The sequence below is a fragment of the Paramormyrops kingsleyae genome, chromosome 17, assembly GCF_048594095.1.
Source record: "Paramormyrops kingsleyae isolate MSU_618 chromosome 17, PKINGS_0.4, whole genome shotgun sequence".
Lineage (NCBI taxonomy): Eukaryota > Metazoa > Chordata > Actinopteri > Osteoglossiformes > Mormyridae > Paramormyrops > Paramormyrops kingsleyae.
In genome coordinates, this window is record NC_132813.1 from 12,309,675 (window position 1) to 12,323,148 (window position 13,474).

At 37.6% G+C, this 13,474-nt stretch overlaps 1 protein-coding gene and 1 long non-coding RNA gene across 3 annotated transcripts; one reads left to right on the forward strand and one right to left on the reverse strand.

The window, feature by feature from the left end:
* Positions 1–1,150: 1,150 nt before the first annotated feature.
* Positions 1,151–6,006, forward strand: LOC111858049 (uncharacterized). The gene is made up of 4 exons (XR_002841499.2): positions 1,151–1,449; positions 3,757–3,943; positions 4,804–4,848; positions 5,060–6,006. It is a non-coding gene; the product is annotated as an uncharacterized lncRNA (long non-coding RNA).
* Positions 6,007–8,264: 2,258 nt separating this feature from the next.
* Positions 8,265–10,824, reverse strand: med29 (mediator complex subunit 29). Of its 2 annotated transcripts, none has more exons than XM_023839428.2 (4): positions 10,418–10,824; positions 9,113–9,171; positions 8,934–9,018; positions 8,265–8,630 (listed from the first exon to the last, which is right to left on the reverse strand). In XM_023839428.2, exons 1-4 carry the CDS (start codon positions 10,619–10,621, stop codon positions 8,403–8,405), a joined length of 576 nt encoding a protein of 191 aa, XP_023695196.1. In that variant the 5' UTR covers positions 10,622–10,824; the 3' UTR covers positions 8,265–8,402. The 2 variants fall into 2 exon arrangements, with proteins under 2 accessions (XP_023695196.1, XP_023695195.1); XM_023839427.2 differs by having other exon boundaries at positions 8,934–9,033; positions 10,418–10,823.
* Positions 10,825–13,474: the final 2,650 nt, after the last annotated feature.

Genomic DNA, 13,474 nt, shown 5'->3' on the forward strand with positions numbered 1-13,474 from the left:
ATGTGTACACCAGATCAAAATAACGTCACCTACCAGTCTGTTCCGCGCATGTGCAAATATTTCACGAAAAATGACATGCGCAGTATTTGCTTTCATTTGAGGGGTGTGCTGCACTACATTGCTGGGGATGGTGTCGAAATACTGTGTTGTTCTGCAAAGCGTATAGACCTCATCGCTGCATTAAGAATGTTGTGCTCTTTTCTATAAATTTAATTATCAATCAGAATAAATAGTTTTTTTTGCGCCGAAGTACTTCTACGGTTTGTTATCGTGAGGTTTCGACATTTTACACATTGTAAATTGTATTACGATGTTCCAATTACCCAACTTTGTATAGACCACAAGTTTAAAGGGAAATATAAATTGTTTATAACTGTTATAACTGTATTGTGATGCAATGTTACAATGAATGTGAAAAAAGAATTAAACCGTTTTATGTGTATGTCTTTCGTCTACTTGTTCTGTAACTTGGTTTTTCTTATTCGGCTTGGTTTAGTTGAACCACCAGGTACTTTTGGATTGACTAGACAAAATTAAATCTCCTTCATTTCTTACATTACTTAATTAAGTGAGCATTTGACGAAATTTGACAAATACATGGAATGGCTAGGATTGCCCCTGAGGAGAGCTGTGAGAACTAACCATCCAGCTAGATATCAGTAACCTTTTGGAGAAAAGAGGAAACAACTGTTAGTTTTTATGGCATTGATCTTAATATGCACATATTCTGATGTTAAATTGTGTTTTTTGTCCTGGGCCAATATATATTTACTACCAAGATCAATAGCTTGAAACATTTCCTTGACTGCCTAAGACTTTTGCACAGTACTGGACATAATATTTCTTTACATTTCATAATATTACATTGTATTAATCTGAAACTATAATTCCCGTTTCATGTGACCTCATAATAAAAAGCTGAAATATCTTTTTTATGGAAAAAAAAAATTAATACTATCAGAGATAACTTGAAGTTTTAATTATCGTAATGCTTGATGGAAAATCTAATGTCTGAGTGAAAAAGTACTTAATGTGTTGTATGACTTTGATGTCTTCCCTTCAGTACATTGCCCTTGAGCATTTTCAGTGTGAAGTTGTATAGCTAATTGTATAGTTAACCTCAGGAAGCGTTTCTCATTTCCTGCGACCTTTATATCGCCCTCTAGCGGTAAAGTACTGTGTGTTTTTCCTCCCCGCTAGGGCAGTCCGCCTCTGTATTGCATAAAAACCACATTGTTTTTGTCTTTCTTTTCAAGTGTTATTGGTCTTATGGTAACGTTTTTCAAATGATACCCAAAGGTTCTATTGTTAGATTCTTTAGTATTTTTCTTTTCTTTTTGATTTTGATTATTGCATGTTTCTAATGTACCATGTAACGAAAGCGTTGTCTCTCATGTAAGAAGGCCGCGTCTCCTGGGACAAAACTAAATCATTTCAGATTCTCAGTCGGTAAGAATGTCATTTTTATTTTTCTAAATGGCATAATAAATGAGGAGTAAGTCTTATTATTTAGATAGGATACCTGATCCCGAATGGTCAGCGTATGGTATTAGGCACTGGCTGATAGATCGGCAACATAAAATAAATTGCATTTAAGCTTACACCCTTGGTAAATACCGAAAAATATTGGTTCATTATGTAGCATGTAAGAATCATGTTCAAGGCTGAAATGGGACTGTGACCACTTCTTAGCTTCTAGCCTAGTGAAGTTAACTCGTAGGTCTTGTGAGGTTGGTCGCTAAAATAATATTTCGTCATAATATAAAAAAATAGCTGGATGAAAAATTGTTGAAAACTAGTTTGGCAGCAAAATTGATCCATATCTCTAACGTAGTGACAAAACGGCATAGAAAGCTGTGGTCCACGGAGCTCACAGGGACGTGTCTTACATTGGCGTAATGCAGGTATAATAAATATTCAGTGTGTATGTTTACGATTTATATGTTTACTTAGACGCCATAGTTCTTAGTTTGTTGTGTGATAACGCATTAGTGGTCTTTTTTTAAATGGTGGTTTAAGAAAGTGCATAATAAGCCTGAAGTTTTTGTATATACGGTGGGATGATGTATGGATGATTATAGCCAACAGGACCTTAGAAACTCTAGGCTGACTGGCAGACCGTTTTTGCTGGAATGCCAATGACATAAACCACTTCACCTTTATAAATTTGATATACAGTGATATTTAGCGTGAATGGAGTTCAGAGGAAACGACGTACACCGAGAACTATGATGAGCAGAGGCTCATATTCCAGAATGACGTCCATCTGTCTTCTAACCACTTCCTGGTCAGGGTTGTGGGACAGAATGATTTGCATTTATACGTGATCCATCCATCCATCCATCAATCCATTTTCATACTAGCTAACCAGTGGAGGGTCATTGGGGGAACTCTGGGATATATCCCAAAAATTACAGAGCTCATGGCAGAGAAGAGTCTCCTGAACAGGATGGCAGTACACTGTAGGGCACGCCACACTCCCACACTCTGGGCAAATTGTAGACTGACCTTATAGTTTTGGAATGTAGAAGGAAATCTGGGTAACACATGGAAGATGTGCAGACTTCATACGTACTGCAAGGGTGCGGTTCCATTTGACAGAAAACAAATGTCAGACTTGCCCGTGAGCAGTTTATGTAAACTTAAATGTCAAGAACTGCCAAGTAATTCTAAAGTGACTCCTACACAAAAAAGTGTTTCTTTTTTTTTTTTTTTTAAATTATTATAAAAATGACTACTTTATTTTTTTCCAAAAAAGATGAGACTTATCAAGGGTAAGAAATGCGATCACTCTGGGTGATAAAATAGATAAGCAGTCTATGTTGTTTTTGGTATGTTTTGTAGGATGTCAAAGATATTTTGAAGAAATTGAAAGAGAAATCAGAAACTGAAACATATGCCTTTAGAGAATCTTGAAGTCATGTTATTTAGTAATCTAAGTTACAGTTAATGACTGGTGCTCAGGTTAAGGCCAGGAGTGTGGTTGTCCCTGTATGGCTGAATTCATTTGCTTGTGCACTTTGAGCTACCAGATCACAGGATCTTACGTCAGCAGTTCTGTTTTGGCTGCTGTTTCTAATATCTGCAGGGTAGAATTTTTTCTGCTTGGCCATGTCACTTTGCAATAAAAATAGTACCTGGACAAAAAGGTTTGTTTCTAATCCAGCAACATTTGAAAATTTTAGCAGGATGTACCTATTTTTGCAAAGGATAACTGATGAATTCAAGTATAATTAGGCGTCATATACTTGTGTGTCCTTGATAAATATCAAAATTGGGGCTTTTAAACTGTTTAAACTTCACCAATATTTGACTTTCCTGATACAAATTATAATGTGTCTGCAGTAAATAACAGATCAGTACAATAGACTACAAACAGAAGTTTGTTTGTTTTACAAAAAAACCTGTATACCGCAATGTCGTAGGTATACAATGAATGAATTCTAGACAAGGAAAACAAATATAGTAGGTACATATTTTTGTATAAAAATGTAGCCTTCAGGGATTCAAGGGTTTTATTAGTCAGATGCAAGGTGTACAATCCAATATTAAAATGAGTGAAAAGCACTAAGAGATAAAGTAAAAGTGTAATAAAAAAGGAATAGTAAAGTTTAGTTTAGTAGTTAAATCCTGAAAATCATACTGGTTTTATTGTGTTCTAGGTCATTGTTTCTCTATTTAAAAAAAAAAAAATACACTGTGACCAAAGTAGTAAGTACATTGATTTTTTATGAGCTGTATTCCGTCTCTCTGCAGACTTGACACCCTCTGCTCCAGTAAGAGACACTGAGGTCTCTCTACACTGCTTCAGCATGGTGTGTGAGCTTTTCCTGCTCTCTTCTGTTTGGTTCCTCTTTGTCATCTTCTGGATGGAGACCATAAGCGTCTGGCTTTTCCTCTGCAACTTTTACCAGGACCGTGTCTTCTATCCTTGGGGAGATGGGTAAGAAATTACGCGGCAAAGAAAACCACGGTGAATGTTACGTCCCCAGAAAACTGAATCAGTGCTTCGTTAGTAAGACCACTTACATCCTGTATATGAAGAAGCTCTAGAAATGAAGGTACCAAATATGATTTTCTTTTTGATCAAGTGTGCGTAATTTAAAGGGAAACGGCATTCCACACTATACATCATCAGCTTGAACTAAATTTCCCTGTAAGGTTATAAAACATTCATATTCTGTTTAATCGATAAATAAAAAAAATGCATTTTAACAGTGTTGTTTTCTACTGTTGTCCAGTGTCGTTATGAAATCCTTATGTTTCATTTTGGTTTTATGTATTACGGTGCTGCTAAGTTGCTTTTCTACAACTGTACACTATATGTATTTTTACATTCATAACTGTGGCTATTGACTACATGAATGTATAAACAAACGGCAACATGCTGGCTAGACTGAACATAGAGTCTCCACATCCTTATTGAAATTGTAGGTTTTTCTGATGTGGACAAGCCTACAATTTCAATAAAGGTTCTTAGGCATTATACCCACTGTAGCATTAAACATAATTTTCATTGGGGGTGTAAGAGTTTTGCATAGTACTATGTGTATATAGTATATATCAGTATAATTTAGTTGGCGTACTATAGTTTTTCCATAGTAATTACATGGATTGTTACATAGGGAGTCATTTCTCGTATTTATTATTGTCAAAGCTTGAGTGAGGCAGGTCCCCTGATTCTGCATGTTAGTTTTATTCCTGTACTGGTATATTACATGTAGAATAGATGGAGTGACTAATGGAAAAGACGAATGGTAAATATTGCTGAACAAGTCCTGATTTATGGTCTTTTCCTTGCAGAATATTTGCTGATGACCCAAGTCACATGCTCTACATGCTAGGGAGGTAAGAACGGTTCTTATTGCAAAAAATACCCTTGAAGCTTAAAAAAAAAATCCATGCTTGTCGTTGGTAAAATGCTTGAACAATATAATAATCTAGTAACCTCAATTCTTTATTTAAAATTCATTTTACATGTTTCTTCGTTCATATCCTACCAAACTGGGCCCCTGGTTAAAAATTAAACTTATTCATTATTATTATTTTGTCTCTTCAGAGTAGAAGGCCCAAGACAAATGGAGACCTGATAAAAGATGGGGGAACGAGACGGAGGTGGCAGTGAGAGGATAAAAGGTTCAGGAGGGTCACTCGTCCATATCGGAGACACTTTTTCTGAGCCCTCAGTGATTCACTTCTCCCAGCACGCTTGTCACTTTAACAGAGGGCTGAGTGAGATAAGTGTCATAAATAATAACGCAAACACTGAAAATCCCCACGCCTGTGTCCCTCTAGAACATGGCTTTGAACACTCTTCACAAAGTGTGCTTGAGGTTTTCTGCATCTGACCCTAAGACTAACAGACCTAAGGGTTCTTATGTCACAACGAGGAACCGCAGTCCACAGTCACCGAAGATTCTCCCAAGCTGTAATCCACAGTTTCGGATGTATTCATTTCAGTGACCTGGTGCATCTGGGATAATTCCATAAATTAAACTTCTGGCTTCATAAGATGCAGAAATGTTTTCTTTACATTTAGGTTTAAAAATCATGCCAGCAAATAATGATATTTTGACCTAAGCATGTCTAAGTATATAAGATAACTTCTGTTTAGTTGAAACTTGTTGTTTCAAGTAGCGGTTACTTTTGTAACATAGCAGTTCATTCATATGTAAACAAACAGTTGGTTGGTTGTTTCCCGTTAGGAACCAGGCCAGCCAGTTAGTTTGTAGTAATGTTCTGTGGGCTTGAATCATGCAGGAAATTTTGTTGTTTGTGTAAAACTCTCCTGTTGCTCTGCTTGCACACTTATTCTGAGTGCCAATCTTCTGCTCTCATGCCAAGCCAGTATATTCCAGCTCTCAAAATTTTCTTTGAAAAATGGATCAAATTTGCTGGACGTGGATTGAGATTATATTATCATGTCTAAATTTGCTGTCTGTGTGTGTGTCCCACTTCTGAAATGGATTTTCTGCAAATGGTGGTAATACAGTCATACAACCAAAAGTGAGTATCCCGACTGATTCCTGTGACTGCGCACCTTGTCATTTTTCTTTGCGGGGATGACTGCTTGCACCTCTGAAGTGAATACTCTGAATGCCTCTTACTTTGATTTTTCGGCGTTTTGCTCATGTAAGGCTATGTCTACTTACTCACTGGAAATGTATAGACACCAGCGGGTTAAAATTATGCACTTAGCCTGGAGTACGGCGTTACCACTCGTGCTGCTCCATATGAGGAGAGCACATACTTGCATACTCAGGCTGCCACATTCTTAGGAGATCCTGAGGCCTCCGTCATCGTGGCTTTCAGCAATTTTGCTGTCATAAACTGCTGCGGCAACATGTTGTGTATCGACAGGGAAACGAGTGAAATGGGTTAATTAGAGATTCCAATTTGGGTAAAAACTGGAAAAACAAAAGCAAAACGGACACAGTACAAGCTTTTATTTTTACATTTTTATTGCAGTGACCCTTTAAGGTGATTCTTTCTGGAGACATAGTTGTCACATTATCAAGACATACCAAGATACAATCAGATTTACAACAGAATAATAGATTTTTAGAATCCATGTGTAAACGGCCCGGAGGTGATATCGGAGACCATTGAAGTGGTTGTACAAGCAGTGAAGACAGCAGGAAGAGAGATAATGCCTTGTGAGGTGCGGATCTTCATCCTTATCAGTACTGCACGATAAAGACCCTTCCAAAGACAGGATAAGCAGGTATGATCACTGAGCTGGATGCGACCCGCAAGATGGGGAGGGTCTGAGAAAATGTTGTGGCTGTGCTGCTTTATGTGAAGACCAGGCAGTTCATATATATAAGCACAGAATTGTATCGTGTAACCCATCAATTGCATTTGTTAGGGGCTGATCAATTGCCCTTATATACAAATATCTGAAGTACAAATTCCGCTCCATATAAAAATCTTATTTTCCTGAGTTTCAAAAGAAGTAAACATGACAACATATAAATTAAAATTAATAATCATTATGGTATAAAATGATACATGCAAATTATGACTAGGTGCTCCAGTACAGTGTCTTCTCATCCATATAAACACCCCATTACTAACTATCAAAACTCAAACTAACCTTTAAAACACAACAAACTAATAAGCCCAACAGAGCCCTACCATCCTTGCATCACAGACGTGTCCCTCCTAAATTCACCCAGTTCATTCTATTTAAATAACTTCAACAATATGAAATTTGGCCATATATTGGTGGGGCTGCATACTGAAAACCTGCTGTTCCTATATGCATTCCTATATGTCATCAAGCACATCGTCAGAAGCAGACAAGGGCTGGTGCCCTGGATAAAAGGAGCTGTAGCCAGGTGGTCGTCTTTGAAGGGTGGCAGGAATAACTATGGGTGAGCTCTCAGTGGGTTAAAGGCAGGAGCCACTGAGAAATTGGCTAAAGATCTTATATTACCAATTACAGTCTGTGGGATTAGTTCCTTTTGGCATGGCTGGGCCCCTGATCAACTGAGCAACTGGTTTTCACATCTGATTCTTGTTTCAATTAGCTTATCTTGGTCAAAAATTGAAGTTGAAAAGTCTTGTTTTCCATCCTTGGTCCTGGTGGTAGAATATCTGAACAGGAAACTCTCCTCCTCCTCGTCACTTTTGTTTTAGAAAAAGCTTAAAATTAGTAGTAAGAAACTAACAGTTAAATCTTAAAAAATGTAAATGTACTTTCATTTCCATTACTGTCACAAATTATATTTTACATTTTTTTCCCCCAGTTTTAAATTATACCCACAGAACCCTGTTTCTGTGGGTATAATTTTCTTACAGAACCCTATAAGAATTTGGTGCCACTTTACAATAAGGCTACCCTTATAAAGGGTTTATGAATGGTTTATAATCTGGTTATTAATTAGGTTGTACCACTTTGTAAATTATTAAGGCAATTTTAAACAAGTTAGTTTTCTTTTTATTAATGATTTACTACCACTTAGTAAAGAGTGGAAAGAGGGAGCCTTATTGTAGAGTGGTAACAAATTCTTCTACTGACTATTCGTCTATCTGCAAAATAATGTTTACAGATGTGTACTAGGAAATCTTTACCTCTGAAGGATTCACAATGGACATACGCCACAAGATACACTGCACCAGACATTACATGGTAGAAAACAAATGAAGACAGGGTTACATTAACTATCAGGATTAACCTGAGCTTTGGGAAGGTGGCAGAGGCTTATGCTGACCTTTCCTTCAGCAACACTCCTCTTGTAGTAAGAGATAATGGATAATACTTCTAGATGCCAAGGTTAAACTTTATTATTTATTACACAATTAAAATGTGATATTCAAATTTCATAATTTAGCAACCAAAATATACAAAACCAGAACAAATTTATGCGTTTTTATTTCGAGACAAAAAAAAAATGTTTTTACAGGAGTCCTTGTGTTTGGCTTTTGCCTGCAATCTTCTTAGAGCATTCAAGGAGGGCGTTGTGGATGTCTTTGGCACAGGATATCTGGGACTTGATCATACTGAGGTACTGAGAGTACGACAGGCTTTCAGTCTGTACTGTGTCAGGCTTGGTTGCAGTAGGGACGAGGTTTGGAGAATGCTTGGCACTGTCGATGCTCTGAGACAGGCACTCGTACGCGAGCCGCTGGAGGGAAAATAACATCAGAGAGAAAAACTCAGCATAATTAAACAATGCTGGAGCACTGAGCATGAAAACATAAATGGAAATGCAGCATTTGGATCTTAGTATTTAATGTTTCCCAGCACAGTCAAATTTCTTTTCTTTTTTCTGTGGGTTACTATGCATTTCTTATGTTTATATCCATATTATACCAACAACTTTAACAGCTTTTATGTGACTTTATTTATAAAGCCAACTATAAAACAGCTATAATACTATAATAGGCAACTAAATAAATAAAAATATAGATTATACAGTCCAACTTACCAGACACAGCTCCAATTGGTCACAGAGGGCATAGAACTCTTCCAGGCTCTTGTCAAATCGCTGCACGGCAGTATCACTACTCTTGCTGGAATAAGACATTCTGAATATCAATGATGGTATCAATGACACCAGTTATTACCTATAAGAATGCTACAAGTTGAACATTGTGCTGTACTTACATGCCATTGTCAATTGCTGTATTGTGTGCAAAATTCAGTGATGCTATGCTCATAACATTCTACAAAGAAGAAAAATATATATTAGAATTTCAACTTAATATCACTTTATAAATCTGACGACCTATGAAATTAAGACCCATTTGTTTAACAGAGTCTTGCACACAACTTTTGGATTGAGGTTTCAAATTCCGGCTCCACTCTCAGTGAGAAGAGTCTGCATGTTCTCATGTGAAATACAGCGTTCCCTCTCAAAATACAAGCAACCAGGCTAAATCGTGCCTCTAAGATGGCCATAGTGAGCACATGTTCCATCAAACCCTCTATGGCCAGCAAGCCAATGCCACCTGGTCATTCCTCCATAACCCATTTGCTTCCTCAGTGGTGAAACAACATCTTACTTAGCAACAATGGGTTCTCTATTCGTATGTAATAAACTTGTCTAGTAGGAACCAAGTCCTCATGATGTTTTGATTTGCTTCTCTCAAGGTTCAAGGTTACTTTGTCATCAGCAGCTTCATACATGTACAAATAGTGATGAAACAACGTTTCTCCATGGCCCCGATGCAACATATAGTAACAGTGCACTTAACATTATAGTAACAGGGCGTGCAAGGTGCAAACAAGCAGTAAATAAATAGTGCAGAGATAAGAAGTAAGTAGTGCAGAGATAATAATAAGTGCAGAGGCTAGGCTTTGGCAGGGTTTCATATAGATCTCTTTCCAAAACTAACTTACACTTGTTACTGGTCACACAGTGAAAGCTCAGCTAGCAGCACCTGAGTGGCAGCTGGCTCTCTTATGTACTTTCTGCTTCAATTGTACAACACTTTGGACAAATTAAACTGCTAAGTAATGTCATTGTAAAATGCATGTATGTGATCCAGAACGTACCCCTGGCTTGTGCCCTATGCTGCCTGGGACAGGCGCCATTGAATCATGTCTGATATATTAAAAGGAGAGACTGACCAATGGCACTTAAGCCCAAAAAGGTCATATATACTTTGAAATGTATACTGATAGCAGTTTCCCCTATTGTAAAATAATGGAGAAATAGAACATAAGACCTTTCAGAACTGTTTCCCTCCAACAGTTACACGAAGTTATAGCAGGTCTTAAAGATTTTTCTCAATAAATTTAGCCACTTAACCATATTAGCCCAAATTTTGGATTTTCTCTATATTCAATGGAGATTAGAAATTAGTACTGCAGTAGTTAAGGTGAAAAGCACAATAACTGGCCAAGCCGATCGATATCTTGTAAGGCTACCTTGAATTCGATTTCAAAGATCTACAAACAACTTTTTACCTGAAGACTTTCTTTTAATTGTGGTATAAGCATTTTGAAACGGTGAACGGGGTCAAAGTCTTGCTGTTGGTTGAGCTGTTGGTGCTGCTGCTGCTGTTGTTGCTGTTGTTGCTGCTGCTGTTGTTGTTGTTGTTGTTGCTGCTGCTGCTGCAATGTTGTCCCGGGTTGGACTCCAACGGGCTGATTCATTTGTTGCGATGCCATACTGCTCGGCTTTCACTTCCTCAGTATTGTTTTAGGCACGCAACCTCTTTCCCACCTTCAAGCACAACTAACGAAGTAACAAAACGCAAAATAGAACAAGCAAAAAAAAAAAAAAAAAAAGTCTGAGAAATAATAAAATGTACAAGCCGCAAAACAGCCAACTGCTCTACTTCTAAAAGCTGATCCTAAGAAATGGCGCATTTGCTTTGCGTGTATTGTTGCTACCAACAATTCTTTCCGGTGTCATACTTTGTTAAATAAAAGTCTCAATAATACTAATGTAATTAATATTTTAATTGTTTACAGTCAATACATAAAAGCATCGTACACAATATTTCATCAGAAATTATGTATTTTATATATATATTGTACACAATTTATATAATGTTTACGAACATTTAGGGTGCAAGCAATATTAGGACTTTTATATTGGAAACTTTTAACCGGAAGTTTCATGGTTTTGGCTGCCTAACGGAAGTAGTTTCTGTTCATCGTAAAATATTGTAAACGTTTCAAATTCCTCATCACCTGCGAAGTATAGTCATCTATGTGGGCAGGTAATCGTTTAAAAAGTAGTTGCACCTCGTTATCTCGAGGCATAACAAGACAACGTTTAGGGGACAGCCAGACGATACTGCTGTTATTTTCTTTAACAAGAAACCTAAGCACCATATTGTTCAAAACAAACTGTACCGGGTATAACCAATTGGTGTGATGAACGTTAACGTGTAATGATGCACGTTTTACATGTGCATGTGTGACACAATTAACAACTAGGTTATTCAAGAGTTAATAATACCAGTGTATGATTGGTCTGATCTCTGATAACAATGAAGCAGACTGCAGGGACGAAGTACAGAACCAGGGCTGCTGCTAAGATAACAGTCTTACTCTTAAAACAAGTTAAACAGAAGAACTAATCATGGACTTCCAGCGATGCAATAATAATCACACATCTCTGTTTATAGAAAGAGACTATGTGGAGAGAGTGCCCAGTTTAATATTCCTAGGCATCTACGTTTCAAGTGATCTCAAGTGGACCGTCGGTTCTAAGTTAAAGCACAGTAGTCCCTATACTTCCTGCGATCCCTCAGAAAGGCCAGTATGATAGTATGGACAGATTACTGGTAAACTTTTACTGCAGCACCACTAAAAGCCTATATAGTTACACTGCATGCCTGTGTGATTTACCAGTTGCTCTGCTGCTGACAGGAAATCACTAAAGCACGTCACCAACACTGTACAAAAAATCATTGTACCTTAGCCCCCCTCCCTAGAAAACATCCGACACATTGCCTTCGCAGAGCAACCAGCAATGTCAAAGACCACACACGCCCCTATAAAAACTACTTACCCTTTTGCTATCAGGCAAATGGCACAGAACTATCCAGGCCCACATCTCAAGAATAAGGAACTGTCTGAGAGCTGTTGCCTTGCTGAACCCGCAAGAATCAATCTTGTTTCTTCTGCTGGCTGTGTCATACTTCATACTGCCATGTTTTTTTGTACTATTATCTTTTGCACTACCGTCACTTTATCTCCTCCGTTGTTACTGCTGGCTGATTTTTCTTTATTTTTCACAATAAAAGTAATCCATTCTAATATCATGTATTAATACAGCTGATAAATATCCCAAACAGATTTTTTTAGGTATGGATAATTAATTTTGAATGTGGAATACCAAATACAAACACAACTTACATAGTTACTAATTAAGTAATGTAAGCATGATAATACAATACGTAGGTTTTTTCCCACAAGAGTATTTAGTTTCAGGCTAAATAGAATCTCTAAAATGTCCTACACTGTCCCATCCCTCATTGCACTACTGTTTGCCCAGTCTTCTATGCTATAGCCTGCAACTGTAGCGCTAGAATTTCCTTGAAACACATGTGAGATAAAACTTTAAAATCGACGTGCGTACATTGTGCCCTGCGATGGAGCTGCATTGTCTATGGTTTTTCCCTACATGGTGCCGCCAGGGACAGGCCGCCACGCCACGCGCATTGGGACACGGATGATGAGAAACATGAGTGTTTTGTAATAACTGCTCATTTCAAATATTCACATGAAATATACAATTTATAACACTGACGCCTATAAAAATAGTTTCGTAAACTTTGATTTCGTGAAGTCTTTATTCTTTAGTTATTTTTAATCGGCTGACTTTCTTGTTAGATGAAACACTGGCAATTTTCCCCGCACTTTTTCTTGTGGATTAGCATGTTATACAGCATGGGGTCACTAAACAAGGACCACATCAGTCGCCCGCGGACCTGTTCTAAAAGTAGCACAACTCACCAGTGAGCAGCGTCTAAAATTTAATTTTATCCTGTTATTGTTCTTCTTTAATCACATTTGCATTTATATAGATTTGAAAATGACAATTAAAAAGCATTTAAAACACGTTTATTATACATGAAGTTTAGATAAGTTTAGGAGGGCGTTTCAAACTGGTAGCCCTTTGTATGGCTCAGTACCCGTGAAGTAGCTCCCAGTTTCAAAAAGGTTGGTGACCCCTGCTATACAGTGAACCCCCGCCTATCACGGAAGATGCGTTCCAGACCCATCAGCGATAGGTGAAAATCCGCGATATAGAAAGACCATATAAATAAAAAAATATATATATAGTTTAAGCCTTAAAATACCCTTTCCACACGCTTTAAAAGAGATAGCTAGGTGAAAATCCACGATATAGTGAGGGCGCAATAGCTGAACCGGGATGATCTGAGCGGGGGATCACTGTATTATTATATTTTGACTAGCAAGAAATTCAAGTAGGTACGTAGATACGGTTACTCAGTTTTACGATCCCCAGTCTAGGGTTGGGGATCGTCAGAAAAATAAATAGGG

Coding starts and splice junctions, on each gene's coding strand:
- med29 (XM_023839427.2), bottom strand. CDS start 10,621: ATGGCATCGCAACAAATGAATCAGCCCGTTGGAGTCCAACCCGGGACA. Junction 9,034..9,112: donor ACAGCAATTGACAATGGCAT/GTAAGTACAGCA, acceptor ATTGATATTCAG/AATGTCTTATTCCAGCAAGA. Junction 8,631..8,933: donor ACCAATTGGAGCTGTGTCTG/GTAAGTTGGACT, acceptor TTTTCCCTCCAG/CGGCTCGCGTACGAGTGCCT.